We start from the raw sequence: 15,432 nt of genomic DNA, 5'->3' as shown, positions 1-15,432 counted from the left end.
AAACTTGATGTGTAATTAGAGATCCTTATTTCATATGCAATGTCAATCAAGTTTATTCTCCCTCTGTCTCTCTGTAGTTAAGTCGTATTCCTTTTTGGATTGTCCCACTGTAGCTGAGTCATTTCCTTTTATGGCAAAAAAGTATTTTACTCTCTCTTACTTTACTCACTTTTATCTCTCTATCTTTTTCTTTTCTACTTTATTCTCCTTTTACTTAAGTCATTTAAAATATTTTTTCTTAAATCCCGTGCTGAAAAGAAATGCCTCTGCAACAGAGGGACGGAGGGAGTACATCATAACTCTAATATCAAAGATACTCCAAGAATACAATATATAGTGCAGTATTTCAATTATCTATCCATGAAGAGGCATAGGTTATTTGATTCAAAATATTAGATACAATCGATAAATTATCCAATTCTTAACTATCCATTCTACAGTTTTGGATTAACAAGTCAACCTAATTATAAGCTTTGAACAAGCTTACAACGAGCAATTCATATTTATCCGAACACTTAACTGATGAATCATTCTTCAATAATTCTAAATCCTGCAGATGCGCGGAATTGAGAAATCGCCTACTATATCATCTTATCTAATAACATTACTAGGTTATCATTTGAACAATAACAATTCAAACTCAACAACACTTTAGCCGATTATTCCACCCAAATCCAATTAAAGAGACGAGGAAAGGGATTATTGTAACAAATCCCTTTCGGTCATGCTATTTGGTATGCTAGCTAAATTAGAGTTTTTGGATTGTAATGCTAAATTTAGCATGGAGTTAATGCCTTTGAAGTTTCACAGCTGACTAGAGCGACAGCGTTTGATGCTACAGCTCCGGGATTGTAGCCGCGCAGGCGCAGCCACTGTGAAATACAGCAGTCCCCATCCTTTTTGTTATGTTGTCCGTGTAGAGTGAATCGGGAAAGGGGGTGTTTACAAGTCTTGATATATCGAAAACAAGTCTAGATAGCACGTGCTCATAATCAAGAATGCGCTGTGACTGTGATTACGATGTTTAGTTGCAGAATTAGGTGGAGGAGAAAGGTCATTTGCAGCTCAAGACAAAGCCACATTTATTGAATCTTCATCAAATCTAGAAGGTCAACGTCAAATTTGTGAACTATATGTGAACAAAGGACCCGCCACCTCTGCTATTTTTCTTTGCTATTGCAGGTCAACGTTGGCTACCAAAGTCATCATCTTCAACATTCTATGATTCTATCCCCAAATTGAACCATCATCCCTATTCTCCCCTAAAATCAAGCTGACATTTTTATCAACTCGTAGCACAGACGGCCGGCAGAACTCGTTGATGCAGTTTAACTCAACTCCGGTCGGAAAACTATCCCACCTTCACTTTAATCAGTAAGTTTAGTGATTTTGATTACTTTTGGTAAATACTTCTTATTTAATGTTTTATCACTTCATGTATAGTTTTATGATGACATTTTATGTTGGCAAGCTGAAAATCATGATATATATTTTATGTTATTATGGGAATACTTGGTCTCTCTTAGCCATATGCCTTTGGAAATTTTCAATACCTTCCACATTGTATATAACAGTTGACAGATGGGAATGAGAATGAAAGATTTGATCAAGTGGGATCATTACTAGTTTCCTAATATCCATTATCGTCAACAACACAAATGGAGCCATGAAAATGCCTCAAAATTCACTTGCTCCGCTGTTTCTCTTCTTGATCATCGCGACCACAGTCGTAACTAGCAACCCGGCTTACTTTACAGTCGACGTCTCTGTCAGCTGCGGCTCAACTGAAACTTCTGTATCACGTGGCGGAAGAGAATGGCTAGGAGAAACACAGCCAGTATTTTCCTCTCTGCTGCAATTAAAGGGCTTGTCGACGACCTCGACAGTCATCCACGAGTTGACCTCTGCTGATCCAGTTCCACACGAGACAGCCCGAATCTCGCGTTCCCAATTCTCCTACCTGTTTCAAGCCAGTCCCGGTCAGAAAATCATCCGCCTTCACTTTAATCCGGCTTCTTACAGAGGCTATGAAGGGCTTCTCGACTTGTTCACTGTTGAAGCCGGTCCCTTTACCTTGCTGAGTAACTTCAGCGCTTCACTCACTGCAGAGGCTCTTGGTGTGCATACTTTTGTGAAGGAGTTTTGGTTGAACATACAAGAAAACCAACAACTCATCATAAGTTTCACTCCCAGAAGTAGCCAAACATTAGATACGTACGCCTTCATAAATGGCATCGAGATTCTAGGTAGCAGTGTGACCTTTCCTAGTCCGAATCCCCTGCCTCCTTCTCAGGATTCACTATCCGAAACAATCCTAGTTTTTGTTGCATCTCTTGTTCGAAGAAATGCAACTTCAGCTATTGCAATAGCTATTATATCGTTATTAAGTATCATTGTTTACACGTTGAGAGAACATTGGGAGGAAGTTAGCAACAGTAAGGAAGAAAACAAGCCATCACCCAAAGCTGCACGAGTCTGTCGTCGTTTTTCTCTAGCTGAGATCCAACTGGCCACCAAATATTTCAGTGACGAGCGTTTGATTGGAAGGGGCGGGTTTGGAAATGTCTACAGAGGCGTCATTGGTGAAGGCCAAATGACTGTTGCTATAAAGAAGTTAAACCCAAACTCCATGCAGGGGGCACAAGAGTTTTTGACTGAGATCGAAACACTTTCTGAGTTGCGCCATGTTAATCTAGTTTCACTGATAGGTTACTGCAACGAGCACGGGGAGATGATTCTGGTTTATGATTATATGTCTGGTGGAACCCTTGAGAATCGCATCTACAAGCCTTCAAGGAAAAGACGCCACGTTGCTTCTTTGACTTGGGAACAACGCCTTAACATCTGCATTGGGGCTGGCCGGGGGCTAGACTACCTCCACACGGGCCATGGAGTGATACATCGCGATGTAAAGCCTTCAAACATCCTTTTGGATGAAGAATTGACAGCTAAGGTTTCAGATTTCGGTCTGGCCAAACCAGAGGACAGGAACAAGTCAAAAACTCATGTCAGCACAAATGTTAAAGGCACGAGGGGATATTTAGACCCACATTATTTCCACACGCGTAAGCTAACAAGGAAAAGTGACACATACGCATTTGGGGTGGTGTTGTTGGAAGTGTTGTGCGGGAGACCGTCAGTGGATTTAAGGGTAACGGAGGACGAGCAGATTTTGAGCTTTTGGGTTCATGATAAGAAGAGTAAGGGAGAAGTTGATCAGATTGTTGATCTGAGTTTGAGGGATGAGATTACTGAAAACAGCCTCAAGACATTTGTGGAGGTTGCTGAAAGATGCTTAGAAGACGAACCAAATAATCGGCCAACAATGTCCCAAGTTGTGCAGCAGCTTGAACTTGCACTTGAGCAACAACATGGAAACAAACAGATTTCGTTGTCGAATGAGATGGAAAGTTTGTACGAAGAAAATGGACCTCCAGCCAGCACAGGGCTGTCATCTATGTCGACTGCGCAATGGAAAAATCTTACTAGCTCCCCAAAAGTGCAGGCTAGCTTCAAGATGGTTAATGCTATGCTATCAAGATTTTCGCTGCCGAAAATAGGAGGTCACTTATCCAAGGAAAATAAACGTTTATTATCAGGTAATGAAACTGAAATCACCTCACCACTTCTTTATTCTAGTTATTATTTTCTGTTGCTTTAATTTAATTCCAACAAAACTAATGAAAGGTATAAAATGTGTGTGACCGCAGAAATCGGAGAAGCAAATGTAGGATTGACCTTGATCATGTTTGATTGGAATACACTTTCAGCAGCTACTAATCGTTTCTCCTCCTCGAATAAAATCGGAAAGGGTGGATTTGGTCGAGTTTACAAGGTGACTGTTTTTCTAGTTTACACCACTTCATCTGTTCTTTGTATCTGATATAGGCCTTGTGATCTTTCGACTGATTAAACCATTCGTGTTGAATAGGGTGTGCTACCTACAGGACAAGTAGTTGCTGTGAAAAGGCGTTCGACATCTACCCCACAATCTGTCCAGGAATTCAAATGTGAAGTCCTTTTGCTTCCCAATCTTCACCATCAAAACATTATCAAACTACTTGGCTACTGCATTCATAGCAAAGAAAAGCTGCTCGTATACGAGTTCATGGAAAACAAAAGTCTAGATACATTTATCGGTTGGTTTCTTCATAATCTATACACCACCTCATTTATCTCTGTCTCAACAAGATATTAGTAATACTATATATCAGTGCTATTGAGCTACAACTTTACATGATAAATTTCAATCGTAGATGATGAGAAGAAGCGGAACTTTCCATGGCCAGTACGATTCAACATCCTAAAGGGGATAGCTCGAGGACTAGTTCATCTACATCAACATTCTGGAGTGCGAGTCATTCACGGAGATCCCAAATCAAGCAATATATTACTGGACCGTGAAATGGTTCCTAAAATTTCAGACTTCGGATTTTCCAGGACTTTGTTACAGCATCAATACGAACTAGAGACAGGAATAGCTGAAGGCACCCCGTAAGCATTAGGACGCGTTTCGTCCCCTTCTCTCTTCTCCTACATTAACAACTGTGTTAATCACTTGTGTGCTGTGCAGCTGTTATATATCTCCGGAGCGTTTGAAGCAAGGCAGAGTTTCGGTAAAATCAGATGTTTACAGCTTCGGAGTTGTGATACTGGAGATGGTGAGTGGGCGGAGAGCATGGGAATCTGTCTCAGTGAATAAGATGAACCTTGTTGACTATGTAAGTCTCCAACTTATGTTTAGTATAAATCTTAAAATTTACATATATAATTATGTCTTACTGATGCTATATATAGAGTGATTTGTGATGAGAGAAATGAATGTTATGTTTAGGCACGGAAGCTGCGGAGTGAAGGGAAAGTATTAGAGATGATGGATGCGACAGTTGGTGGGGCGGATGAAGCGCTGAGGTGCATTAAAGTTGGGCTGAGCTGCACCTTAGAGCATCCAGACGACCGGCCAGACATGCCTACCGTGCTTAAAACGCTGGAAGGAGAAGCTCTCTGATTGCACACTGGAGATATGAACAAGATTAGGAGAGTAAAGACATATTCCACAATGCAATATGTGGTGATTAGGTCCATCAACACTTATTTGTTGGATGTATGTTCAGTATATCAATTTTATATTATAATTTTTTTTGAGGTTAACTGTAAAGAAAAAACCAAATCGCAGGCTTCGGATAAAAAACGAGCAGTTTTAGTAAGATTTGTAAGATGAATACCTTTACGCTTTGCAGAGATATAAGGTGCCATTTTAGGATAAAAAGGCTCCAATGCAATATCACCCTGCTCCAATCCATTATCATAAAGTAAGATCACTAACTTGTTTTACATACTATACATGAATAGACAAAACATGAAACTTTCCAGCAAAGTTACAGCCAGTTCACTTCACTGTCATCAATCTAAGAAAACAAGGAACTTAAGGTGAAACTTTCTGCTGATTCTTACAGATGCATAGCAGACTCCAAAACGCGAACAACATTTCTCATAGCTGGCCGATCAACCCCTTGAAGATCCACGCATGCAATGGCTGTCTCAGCAAATATCTTCAAGCATTCAGGAGAAATATCGCCATTGAGGCTAGAATCAACTATCTCTTCAAGTTTTCCTTTCCTGAAACATGATGTTGCCCAGGTCGCCAAGTTCCTCCGTTCTATTTCTAAGCTTATATCCATTGCTTTCCTACCACACAAAACTTCAAACAACACCACACCATACGAGTATACATCAGACTTTTCTGTCAACCGAGAAGTTTGGAAGTACTCGGGGTCCAGGTAACCTAAGGTGACTTGCGCCAATGTGTTAAAATGGGTGTCGCGCTCAGCTGAGGGCCCTGCTCTTGACTGGGAAAAATCAGACAGTTTGGCAATCCATCTTTCATCCAGTAGTATACTGGTGGACTTAATATTGCGGTGGATAATAGGGTATTCAAAACCAGTATGAAGATAGCTTAATCCCTTGGCAGCATCTATACAAATTTGAAGGCGTTGTTTCCATGTGAATGGGGAATTCCCCGAGTTGTGGAGATGGTCAAATAACGTGCCATGCGCCATGTAATCATAGACTAAGATCGCCTCTCCATTTTCATGAATGCAGTAACCAAGTAGATTAATGATGTTGTGGTGATTGAATCTGGACGTCAAAAAAATCTCATTTTTGAACTCACTGAGATCAAGCCATGATAAAGAAAACCTTTTAATGCCAACTGTTTGTCCTGTTGGTAATACAGCCTGTATAAAAATAGAATTAGTAGGGTAAATTTCTTCACCATAGTATAAGTGAAAATAAAAAGATGATATAACTTTAGTAAAGTCACCTTATACACAGAACATCGCACGCTATCTCCAATCTTCTGTGAATCGGAGAACTGATTGGTCGCGGTGGCAATGCTGGTCAGATCAAACTTTGGCAATTTAATGTATGATGCACTAAGTTCTGCAATATTCCAGTATTTACTAAAGTCAGCAGATGCACAACCACAATGTGATATAAAAATGATTGAAATTGATCTTGACAGAATGAATGCAAACCTGATATTAAGCCAATCAGCTCTTTTCTCTTAGATGGTTTTATCCTGTTCCTGAAGGCACCCCAAGTCCAGAATCTCAACGGCTGGCGTGATTTTGGTTTCTTCCCATCTCCTTTAGCAGTTGGAGAGTAACATGAGTTAGTCTGTTTGGTAGGAGAAGTAAATGTCTTTTCCTCAGTATCTTCAGAGGATAGACTGTCTTCAATAGATGGATAGACATCATTAGCAACGTTATCCGCTCGTTGTTTACTCTCTTGCTGATCAAGTGCAAACTCAAGTTGTACCACAACTTGAGCCATGGTTGGCCTTTTCTCTGGCTCATCATGCAAACATCTATTAGCAATCTCAGCAAATGCCTTCAGGCTGCTTACTGAGATTTCGTCTCTGAGGGAAGAATCAACAATCTGATCAACTTCTCCCCGATCAATCTTATCTCGAGCCCACCTGGTTAGAATCCGCTCATCCTCTATTGCAAATGAATCAATTGCTGGTCTACCGCACAATGCCTCCAACAAAACCACACCAAAAGCATATGTGTCGCTTTTCCTGGTAAGCTTTTGAGTGTTGAGGTAATATGGATCTAAGTACCCAAATGTTCCTTTAACCTTTGTGCTTACATGGCTCCGCAACCTGTCTTCAGGTTTAGCCAAGCCGAAATCTGAGACCTTGGCTACAAAATTTTCATCAAGAAGGATGTTCGAAGCCTTTATATCACGATGTATGACCCTATGGCCAGTATGAAGATACTCAAGTCCTCGTGCTGCTCCAACACAGATATCCAACCGTTGCTTCCAGATGAGAGAAGAATGATTACTGTTGTACCTTCCAAGTTTGTAGAGGTGGTCAGCCAGTGTACCAGAAATCATAAACTCGTAAACAAGAATCATTTCCCTTAGCTCACTACAGTAACCAATCAGAGAGACAAGATTGATATGTCGAAGCTCGGTGAGTGTTTCAATCTCTGTAAGAAACTCAAGTGCCCCCTGCCTGGAATTCGACTTTAGCCTCTTTACAGCAACTGTTGTTTGTCCCCTATCAATGAAGCCTTTGTAGACTTTACCGAATCCACCCCTTCCAATTAGAAGTCCACTATCGAAATTTCTAGTGGCTAATTGGATCTCAGCTAGTGAAAAGCGGCGACAAAGTCTCTCAGCCTTGGCTGATGGCTTATGTTCATCCTCGGTGCTCCTAGCTTCCCAAATCTCCCGCAGTTCATGAAGAATGATACTCAATAGAGATATTGCAGCTATAGCAATAGTTGCACTCACAGTTTGATAACCAAGAACAGAGATCAAAATTTGGAGAATACGAGACCGTGGCTCCTGAGGTGGAGGCATGGGGTTTGGACTAGCTAGACTGTTGTCAGGATTGCTCAGCTTAACTATTTCAAATCCTGCAAGAACTTCAAGTTCACCAAATGATTGGAGGGAAATCAAGATCTCACGTCTGCTAATTTGTTTCCGCCCTTTCATATCCACCATGTAGTCCTTATACAAGACAATGTTATCTCGATCCCTTCCCCTCACAGTTTCAGCTATCATTTCATTGATAAGGATTTTAAACATTGCACCACCAACGCCTTCGTTCTTGAAATGAAGCCGGATCAAGTACCTGAATCCTACCTCCACCGGCACTTTCCACGTTTTATTTCTGACCTTCTCTGCACTTTGTGTAGCCCATTTCGGAAAGACGCCATCAAAACCCTCAGCAGATTGAGCAGGATCCGGTTTAATATGTAGCCGATGGACTATCTCAAGTGCAGTGCTGTCATCAACATAAACCATGGAATTCTCACCAACAACTCGGAGTCCAATTTCACCACCCTGAAAATAGGAAAGAGATGCAGGCACAGATACAATCTCAATGCCATTAATGAAGGCATATGCATCCTGTGATTGACTACTTTCAGGAGAGAAAGTTATGATGAGTTGTTGATTTTCTCGAGTGCTCAAACAAAACTCCTTAGCAAAAGGAGCATCAGCAGTAAGTGAAGCACTGAAATTACTAAGCAAGGTAAAAGGTCCAACTTCAACAGTGAAAAAATCTCTCAGCCCTTTGAAACCACTGTATTGAGTGGGATTGAAGTGAAGACGGATAATTTTCTGACCTTTATTGAGCCGAAATGCATATGAGAATTGCGAAAGGGAGATTCTAGCCGTCTTGTACGGAACAGGATCAGCACAGCTCAAGCGATGGATGGGCTCTGACGCGGCTGGTGAGCCCCTTAGCTGTAGAAATAGGGAGGGTTTAGGGCGTAGGTCTCCAAGCCATTGGCGACCGTTGCGTGCTGCAGAAGCTCCGGTTGAGCCACAGTTGATCGAAACATCACCTGTGATGTCAGGTTGATTATTAGCACAAGAGGAGAATGAGATGAAGAAGCAGAGGAATGGCAATGCAACTGAAATAAGAGAGGAATCCATGCTCTCGGAAAAACAACTGAATACAGTGATGAATGATGAGTTGGATACCTGAAATTTCATTAGAATGTCAAGGTTGGTGGGTCCTTTGTGCTCATATTTTCTCAAGTCGTGGTTGACCTCTGTCACTTTGTCTCCACAAAATTATATCTTTAATCAGTCAATACATAGGCATGTTAGTGCTCTTACTTTGTTGAATCAATCTTATTTCCAGTGTGCTTTATTCCAATATATGTGTAAGAAATTTATAATGACGTAAGGGAGTTTGTGATTAAATTAACTTATTCACCACACATTACATTAGTTCATCTCCGAAGGGATTTCTTTTTCCCTTTTTAAAACAAACATGAGACCTCACCTTGTTATGCAACAATACAAGAAAGATTGTAATTTCTTGTGCATCTGTAACTAGTTTCTATCTTCTGTTTTGGTCGAGCCAAAATCGGACACCTTCGCTACAAAATTTTCATTCAGCTAGATCAAACTCCGTTTTGGACACAGGTTCTCATATCTGAAGTGGGTTCCAGATAGATACAGCTCATCTCTTACTGTAAGCCATGTATTTGACTTGCAGTGGCTCCACAGTGCAATACATGGTGACCTTGACCAACAAATCAGAGTCTAAACCAATATCAGCAATAGGCACAAGGAAGAATTTGTGTACCTCCTTGACTCAGTCATTCATCTCTCTTCTCCTGCTCTAGAAGAAGGCGTCATCGAGTTGGTCATGTCTGGAAGGAGCAGTGATCAATAAGAAACTGTGTTTCACCACACCGTTGAGTTAGTTTGTTATGTAAACTTTGTTTGACAGCTAATACAGATATTGCACCGCCAGTGGTTAAATAAAGATGGAAACTTCTCAATGTTAAAGTTTATATATATATGTCACTTTCAGAAAGAAATTAGAACATCCAGCAAAACTACATACTCTTCCAGAAAGTGAATTGACAGCAATGCAGTCTTAACAGAGAAAAAGACAGTAATGAATTCAACATCCAGCAATAGTTTATATCGAAAAATCATATGTACATGAAAATTCCTGGATCTCTACGACTATCGTAGGACCCATATATGTTGAGACGAAGCTGCACTTACAGATTCCAAGAAGATGAACATTTAAGTAGTTTGACATCTGTCTCTAGAGATCGTTGTGACCGACGGGTATGAAACATATGAAAAATGAGAGGACTATAATGATAAAACAGCTGGATTGCAAAAGTGATCATTTATCACCTAATTTTCATTCGGTTCACTGCACAACTATGAATCCCTGTCGATTTCCATTCATTCTTGCATTTCTATGCATCCTCATCATACTCACAGCCGCTAGGAATGATGATCCAACTCAACCAACACATGATGTTTCTGTTAACTGTGGCTCTAGAGAACATCATGTAGCGCCCAATGGCAGAAAATGGCATGGAGACAGACAGCAGAAACATTCTTCCTTGCTGCAGTTAAAAGGCTTGTCCACTGTGTCGACTCCCATCCAGAAGTTGGTCTTGGCTCAACCAGTTCCCTACAGCACGGCAAGAGCCTCTCGTTCCCAATTCTCCTACACATTTCAAGTGAATGCAGGTCAGAAAATCATCCGCCTTCATTTTAAACCCACAACATACAATGGCTTTAAGGGCTTACATGACTTATTCGCTGTTGAAGCCGGTCCTTTTATGTTGCTCAGTAATTTTAGTGCTTCTCTTACTGCTGATGCACTTGGTGTCAATTCTTTTGTCAAGGATTTCTGTTTATATGTCAATGAAAATGAAAAACTAAACATATCTTTCACACCTGAGAGTAGTCCTTCTGTAGATACATACGTTTTTGTTAATGGCATTGAGATTATCTCAGTGCCCGATACCCTTTCTTACTTTCATGAGGGAGATATTGGACTCCAAGTTCTTGGCCAGAAGTTTGCGATCTTTGTTGATGATAGCAGTGCACTTGAGATAGTTCATCGATACAAGATCAAACAGGGTCCTGTTTCATTTTCTGATGATTTGGACATGTTTCCAAAGTGGGCAACCCGAAAAGCAAAAAATGTGAAAAGCAACACATGGAAAATAGCAGTCCAAGTAGGATTCAACTACTTGATCAGGCTTCACTTCTCTGGTCTCGGACTCAAGATTTCAAAGACCAGAGAAGTATTGTTTGATGTCCTAATTAATGAAATGGTTGCTTTCACTAATACTGACATGGGGAAGGAAAGCGAAGAAAATATCATTCTTCGTTATAGGGACTATATGCTGACAATGAGGGGACTGAAAAGAGAGGCTAAACGTGATATCTCAATATACATACGCTCATACGATGAACTCATAGATGGGAATGAAGTACTTGAAGGATTTGAGATAGTTAAGTTGAGCAATATAGATAACAGCCTAGCTAGTCCAAGTTCCCTATCCCTACCAAAAGATTCACCATCTCTAACCATCCAAAATATGAACTATGTTTTGGGTCATAGAGATAGAATTGCAGCTGTCATAATCACTGTTATTTGTCTGGTAAACGTCATAGTTCATAAGCTGAGGGAACGTTGGGAAGCTAGCCGCTTAGAGGAAGACAACAAACCATCAGCCAGGGCTGAACGACTCTGTCGCCATTTCTCACTAGCTGAGATCCAATTAGCCACTAGAAATTTCTGTGAGGGACTTCTAATCGGAAGGGGTGGATTTGGCAAAGTCTACAAAGGCCTCATTGATAGCGGACAAATCACTGTTGCTGTAAAAAGGTTAAAATCAAACTCCAAACAAGGAGCACATGAGTTCTTGACAGAAATTGAAACACTTTCTCAGCTCCGGCATGTCAATCTAGTTTCTCTGATTGGTTATTGCAATGAGAAGAGAGAAATGATTCTTGTGTACGAGTATATGGTCGGAGGAACACTAGCTGACCATCTCTACAAACTTCCAAGGTACAACATCAACTATTCTTATCTCACATGGAAGCAACGCCTTCATATTTGCATTGGAGCTGGTCGTGGACTAGACTATCTCCACACAAGCTATGGAGTTATACATCGTGATGTAAAGGCTTCAAACATTTTGCTGGATGAAAATTTCATAGCTAAGATCTGTGATTTTGGATTGGCCAAAACCGAAGATGGAATGCTGAGCCATGTGAGTACAAATGTCAAGGGCACATTTGGCTACTTCGACCCTAGTTACTTCCAATCACGAAGACTAACAAGAAAAAGTGACACCTACGCATTTGGGGTGGTGTTGTTGGAAGTATTATGTGGAAGAGCAGCTGTGGATTCATGGGTTGCAGGAGACGAGCATATTTTGTCATGGTGGGCTCGAGATATGATTAAGAAGGGAAAAGTCAATCAGATTGTTGATCCAAGTTTGAGAGAGGAGATTAGGTCAGACAGCCTCAACACATTTGTTGGGATTGCTGATAGATGCTTGTCTGATGAACTAAGAAATCGGCCAACTATGTCTCAAGTTGTAACACAGCTAGAGTTTGCACTCGAGCAACAGGAAAGCAAACAAAATGTGGTGGTGAGTGAGATACAAAGTGTTCCTGATAATGAAACTAATCTTTCAGCTAACACAAGGGAGCCAACAATTGCCTCAACATATCTACAGAAAGCCACTCTGTCGGGAAAACAACAAACTAACAGCAATGTTGTTAGTGCTCATCATGTTCCATCAGAAAAGAAACTTGCGAGGAATGCATTAATGAATAAGCCACCACGGCCTTGGCTCTGGGGTGCACTTTGGAACAGAGTTAAACCATCCAAGAAAAGCGAGTTGTTACTGTCAGGAAAGCACCATAGTAAAACCAAAGAAGATTCTATCCATGTTCAAGTTTCTGCTGGACAAGCAGAAACTTTTGAAGCAGACATACCACTGCCCAAGTTTAGTTGGGCTACTATTGCAGCTTCCACCAATCGTTTCTCATCTTCAAATATAGTCGGGCGTGGAGGATCTGGTAAAGTTTATAAGGTAAGTTGTTTCTCGACTGACCAATCGTTATAACATGTTTAATTTTCACGATCTCCCCCTAACTGAACCATGCATTTTTATAGGCCGTGCTACCTACAGGAAAAGTAGTTGCAGTTAAAAGGCAATCACCAGCATCCTCACAAGCTCTGGAGGATTTTAAAGCTGAGATTCTTTTGCTTTCCAGTCTTCAGCATCGGAACGTCATAAAATTACTAGGCTATTGCACTCATAGAGATGAAAAGTTGCTTGTATACGAGTTCATGGAAAATAGAAGCCTAGAAACTTTTATAGGTTGGTTGGTGCCTCTTCAGATTCATTTTTCTTGTTGGAAAATAAATGAGATTGCAAGTTTTGGATTCTACAATATTATTTTCATAATCAAAGTAATTAAGAAATGAAATTATTTACTAACTTTTACTTTCATTGCTGAAGCACAACATCAACACTCACGCCTTCAATGGCTTCTGTGGTCTGTACGCTTCAAAGTCATATTGGGGATTGCTCGAGGACTTGTCTATCTTCATCATGATTCGGGGCTGAGAGTGATTTACAGAGACCTCAAATCAAGAAATATTCTGTTAGATGCTGATATGAATCCTAAAATCACAGGCTTTGAGTTTTCCAGGACTTTGGAAGAAAATCAACATGAACTAGAAACCACAGAAACAGCAGGGACAACCTCGTAATTCAGGATCCTTCTCTCCTCTGCATATCCCTCCTAGATCTTCTCGTCATCTTTCCAAAAAATTTTATAACCAAAGTTACGTTATCTGTCTTTGCAGAAGCTATATGCCTCCAGAATACCTCGAGCAGGGGAAACTTTCACTAAAATCGGATGTCTATAGCTTTGGAATCATAGTCCTAGAGATTGTAAGCAACAGGAGAGTCTGGAATATAGCTTATGGGGAGGCCATGAAGTTTCTTCCTAGCTATGTAAGTATCAATGAAAAAAGACATGCATATAGTTATGTAAATACAAAGTAATGATCAGTCTATTAACCACGGTCGTTTTCCAGGCGTGGAAGCTCTGGAGAGATGCAAATCCATTAAAACTAGTAGACAACTTACTTGGAGGTGCATTTCCAGTAGATGAAGCACTAAGATGCATTCAATTTGGTCTCCTGTGCACACAACGGGACCCAAACTGCAGACCCGAGATGCCTTGTGTTCTCAAGATTCTGGAAGGCGATGAGCCACAAGTGGAGCCGAAAGTAGAGGTACAAAAGCCACCAATCCCTAGAGAAGATGTACCAACTGGTGGTGTACACAGTAATGAACCTATCAGCAATGCAACGATGGAGATCATCGAAACGCTGGAAAGATGAAACTGTCAGTTTTATTTTGACAGAACTTCATTTACAGAAGAAAAAAAAAAGAAACAGATAAAACTGCAGTTCAGGTAACACAGTATCTTTATATGAATGGAATTTGTGGTCCGTTTACACACTGCATTTGTATTGTAAGCTTCAAATTTGTTGTTCGAGATTGAAGAGAACTTCAAGAAAGGGTTTACAATTACGTATACAATCAGAATCATGATCATTGAACAGGGATGATATGTAATCAAGCAACCATCTATTACCGTTTCATGTCTATCCATTTTGCAGAATTATTATGTGAAACATTCAAGTCTACATGAATTATCATTACAATCATGCAATCAAATCTAGGATTGGATTATCTGCATTGAATTACATAATCATAGCTCAAGGTAGGCATGTTCAAACACTTAAACCAGAAAAATTCACAAAACTCAAGTTTAAACTTTTATTTCAAATTTATCATAAGATCACCAAGATCAACAAAATTAACCGAAAAAGGTGTTTTTTAAGGAAAGATTTTGAAGCAGACGTCTATCTATGGCGGAATAACGACGGAAAGTAAAATTAGCAATGGATTATGGCGGGAAAATACAGATAGCCAGCGTTCTTACCCTTCCCCAATCTGCGAGCCCTAATCGAATTTCAATTTCTTACCCAATTTGTGTCCTTCATTCCTGATATTCCAGCCGTAATCGAACTCAGTCCACCTCTCAATATCACCTGAGAATCTGAAGCTCTCGTCGTCAACCGATGACGATTGCCAAGGCCGCCCATCGTCAACTTGGCCGGAGAAGCTTCAAACCTCTGCAATTTTGACGTGTTTTGCCGCCACCACTGGAAATTTTTGGAACCCTAAGTAAGTTCGGTTAGGTCTCAATTTCTGATTTTGTTAAGGGCGCATTTGATCTTCTGCTTACCTCTGTTTCTTGTTTTGTGTCTAAGGATTGTTTTATTCTCCATTTCGATGTTACTCATTCACCTTTTGGTTTCTGCATAGTCAATTACCACAACAACATTGTCAACAACTTTGAATGCTGCACTCATTTTTGAAAAGTTGGTTTGCTCGAAAATCCCATCTTTTGAAACGATAACCATTGAAATCGACAACAAGTGTTCATCCTATTAATAGTTATGTTGATTACTCCATACTACATTTTAATGCTTAAAGAAGTAATTATACAGAACTGATTAATTGTTATCTCCATTAATTT

At 40.3% G+C, this 15,432-nt stretch overlaps 3 protein-coding genes and 1 long non-coding RNA gene across 6 annotated transcripts; 3 read left to right on the top strand and 1 right to left on the bottom strand.

The window, feature by feature from the left end:
* Positions 1-619: 619 nt before the first annotated feature.
* Positions 620-5,145, top strand: LOC125206081 (putative receptor-like protein kinase At5g39000). The gene is made up of 8 exons (XM_089060723.1): positions 620-734; positions 811-1,374; positions 1,575-3,599; positions 3,711-3,835; positions 3,932-4,139; positions 4,257-4,494; positions 4,574-4,721; positions 4,835-5,145. The coding sequence occupies exons 3-8, from the start codon at positions 1,667-1,669 to the stop codon at positions 5,006-5,008; spliced, it is 2,826 nt and encodes a 941-aa protein (XP_088916849.1). The 5' UTR covers positions 620-734; positions 811-1,374; positions 1,575-1,666; the 3' UTR covers positions 5,009-5,145.
* On the bottom strand, positions 4,312-15,132 carry LOC125206080 (putative receptor-like protein kinase At5g39000). 3 transcript variants are annotated; one of them, XM_089060720.1, is made up of 8 exons: positions 14,876-15,132; positions 13,968-14,212; positions 9,004-9,710; positions 8,643-8,864; positions 6,537-8,358; positions 6,323-6,441; positions 5,455-6,236; positions 4,312-5,289 (listed from the first exon to the last, which is right to left on the bottom strand). In XM_089060720.1, exons 4-8 carry the CDS (start codon positions 8,661-8,663, stop codon positions 5,148-5,150), a joined length of 2,886 nt encoding a protein of 961 aa, XP_088916846.1. In that variant the 5' UTR covers positions 8,664-8,864; positions 9,004-9,710; positions 13,968-14,212; positions 14,876-15,132; the 3' UTR covers positions 4,312-5,147. The 3 variants fall into 3 exon arrangements, with proteins under 3 accessions (XP_088916846.1, XP_088916847.1, XP_088916845.1); XM_089060721.1 differs by having other exon boundaries at positions 9,004-9,683; XM_089060719.1 differs by lacking the exons at positions 9,004-9,710; positions 13,968-14,212; positions 14,876-15,132 and having other exon boundaries at positions 6,537-8,973.
* Positions 10,116-13,297, top strand: LOC148923809 (receptor-like protein kinase FERONIA). The gene is made up of 2 exons (XM_089060722.1): positions 10,116-12,899; positions 12,983-13,297. The coding sequence occupies exons 1-2, from the start codon at positions 10,116-10,118 to the stop codon at positions 13,295-13,297; spliced, it is 3,099 nt and encodes a 1,032-aa protein (XP_088916848.1).
* LOC148923808 (uncharacterized) lies at positions 13,700-14,856 on the top strand. The gene is made up of 2 exons (XR_016132631.1): positions 13,700-13,832; positions 13,916-14,856. It is a non-coding gene; the product is annotated as an uncharacterized LOC148923808 (long non-coding RNA).
* Positions 15,133-15,432: the final 300 nt, after the last annotated feature.

This window comes from Salvia hispanica, chromosome 6 (assembly GCF_029641045.1).
Source record: "Salvia hispanica isolate PSC_SH4W2 chromosome 6, Shi_PSC_v1, whole genome shotgun sequence".
NCBI lineage: Eukaryota > Viridiplantae > Streptophyta > Magnoliopsida > Lamiales > Lamiaceae > Salvia > Salvia hispanica.
The sequence above is the reverse complement of the archived record's forward strand: the minus strand, read 5'-3'. Positions and strand labels throughout refer to the sequence as shown.

Coding starts and splice junctions, on each gene's coding strand:
- LOC125206081 (XM_089060723.1), top strand. CDS start 1,667: ATGAAAATGCCTCAAAATTCACTTGCTCCGCTGTTTCTCTTCTTGATC. Junction 4,140..4,256: donor AAGTCTAGATACATTTATCG/GTTGGTTTCTTC, acceptor TTTCAATCGTAG/ATGATGAGAAGAAGCGGAAC. Junction 4,495..4,573: donor GGAATAGCTGAAGGCACCCC/GTAAGCATTAGG, acceptor TGTGCTGTGCAG/CTGTTATATATCTCCGGAGC.
- LOC125206080 (XM_089060719.1), bottom strand. CDS start 8,955: ATGGATTCCTCTCTTATTTCAGTTGCATTGCCATTCCTCTGCTTCTTC. Junction 6,442..6,536: donor GCTGATTGGCTTAATATCAG/GTTTGCATTCAT, acceptor GGAATATTGCAG/AACTTAGTGCATCATACATT. Junction 6,237..6,322: donor TGCGATGTTCTGTGTATAAG/GTGACTTTACTA, acceptor ATTTTTATACAG/GCTGTATTACCAACAGGACA.
- LOC148923809 (XM_089060722.1), top strand. CDS start 10,116: ATGAAACATATGAAAAATGAGAGGACTATAATGATAAAACAGCTGGAT. Junction 12,900..12,982: donor GATCTGGTAAAGTTTATAAG/GTAAGTTGTTTC, acceptor GCATTTTTATAG/GCCGTGCTACCTACAGGAAA.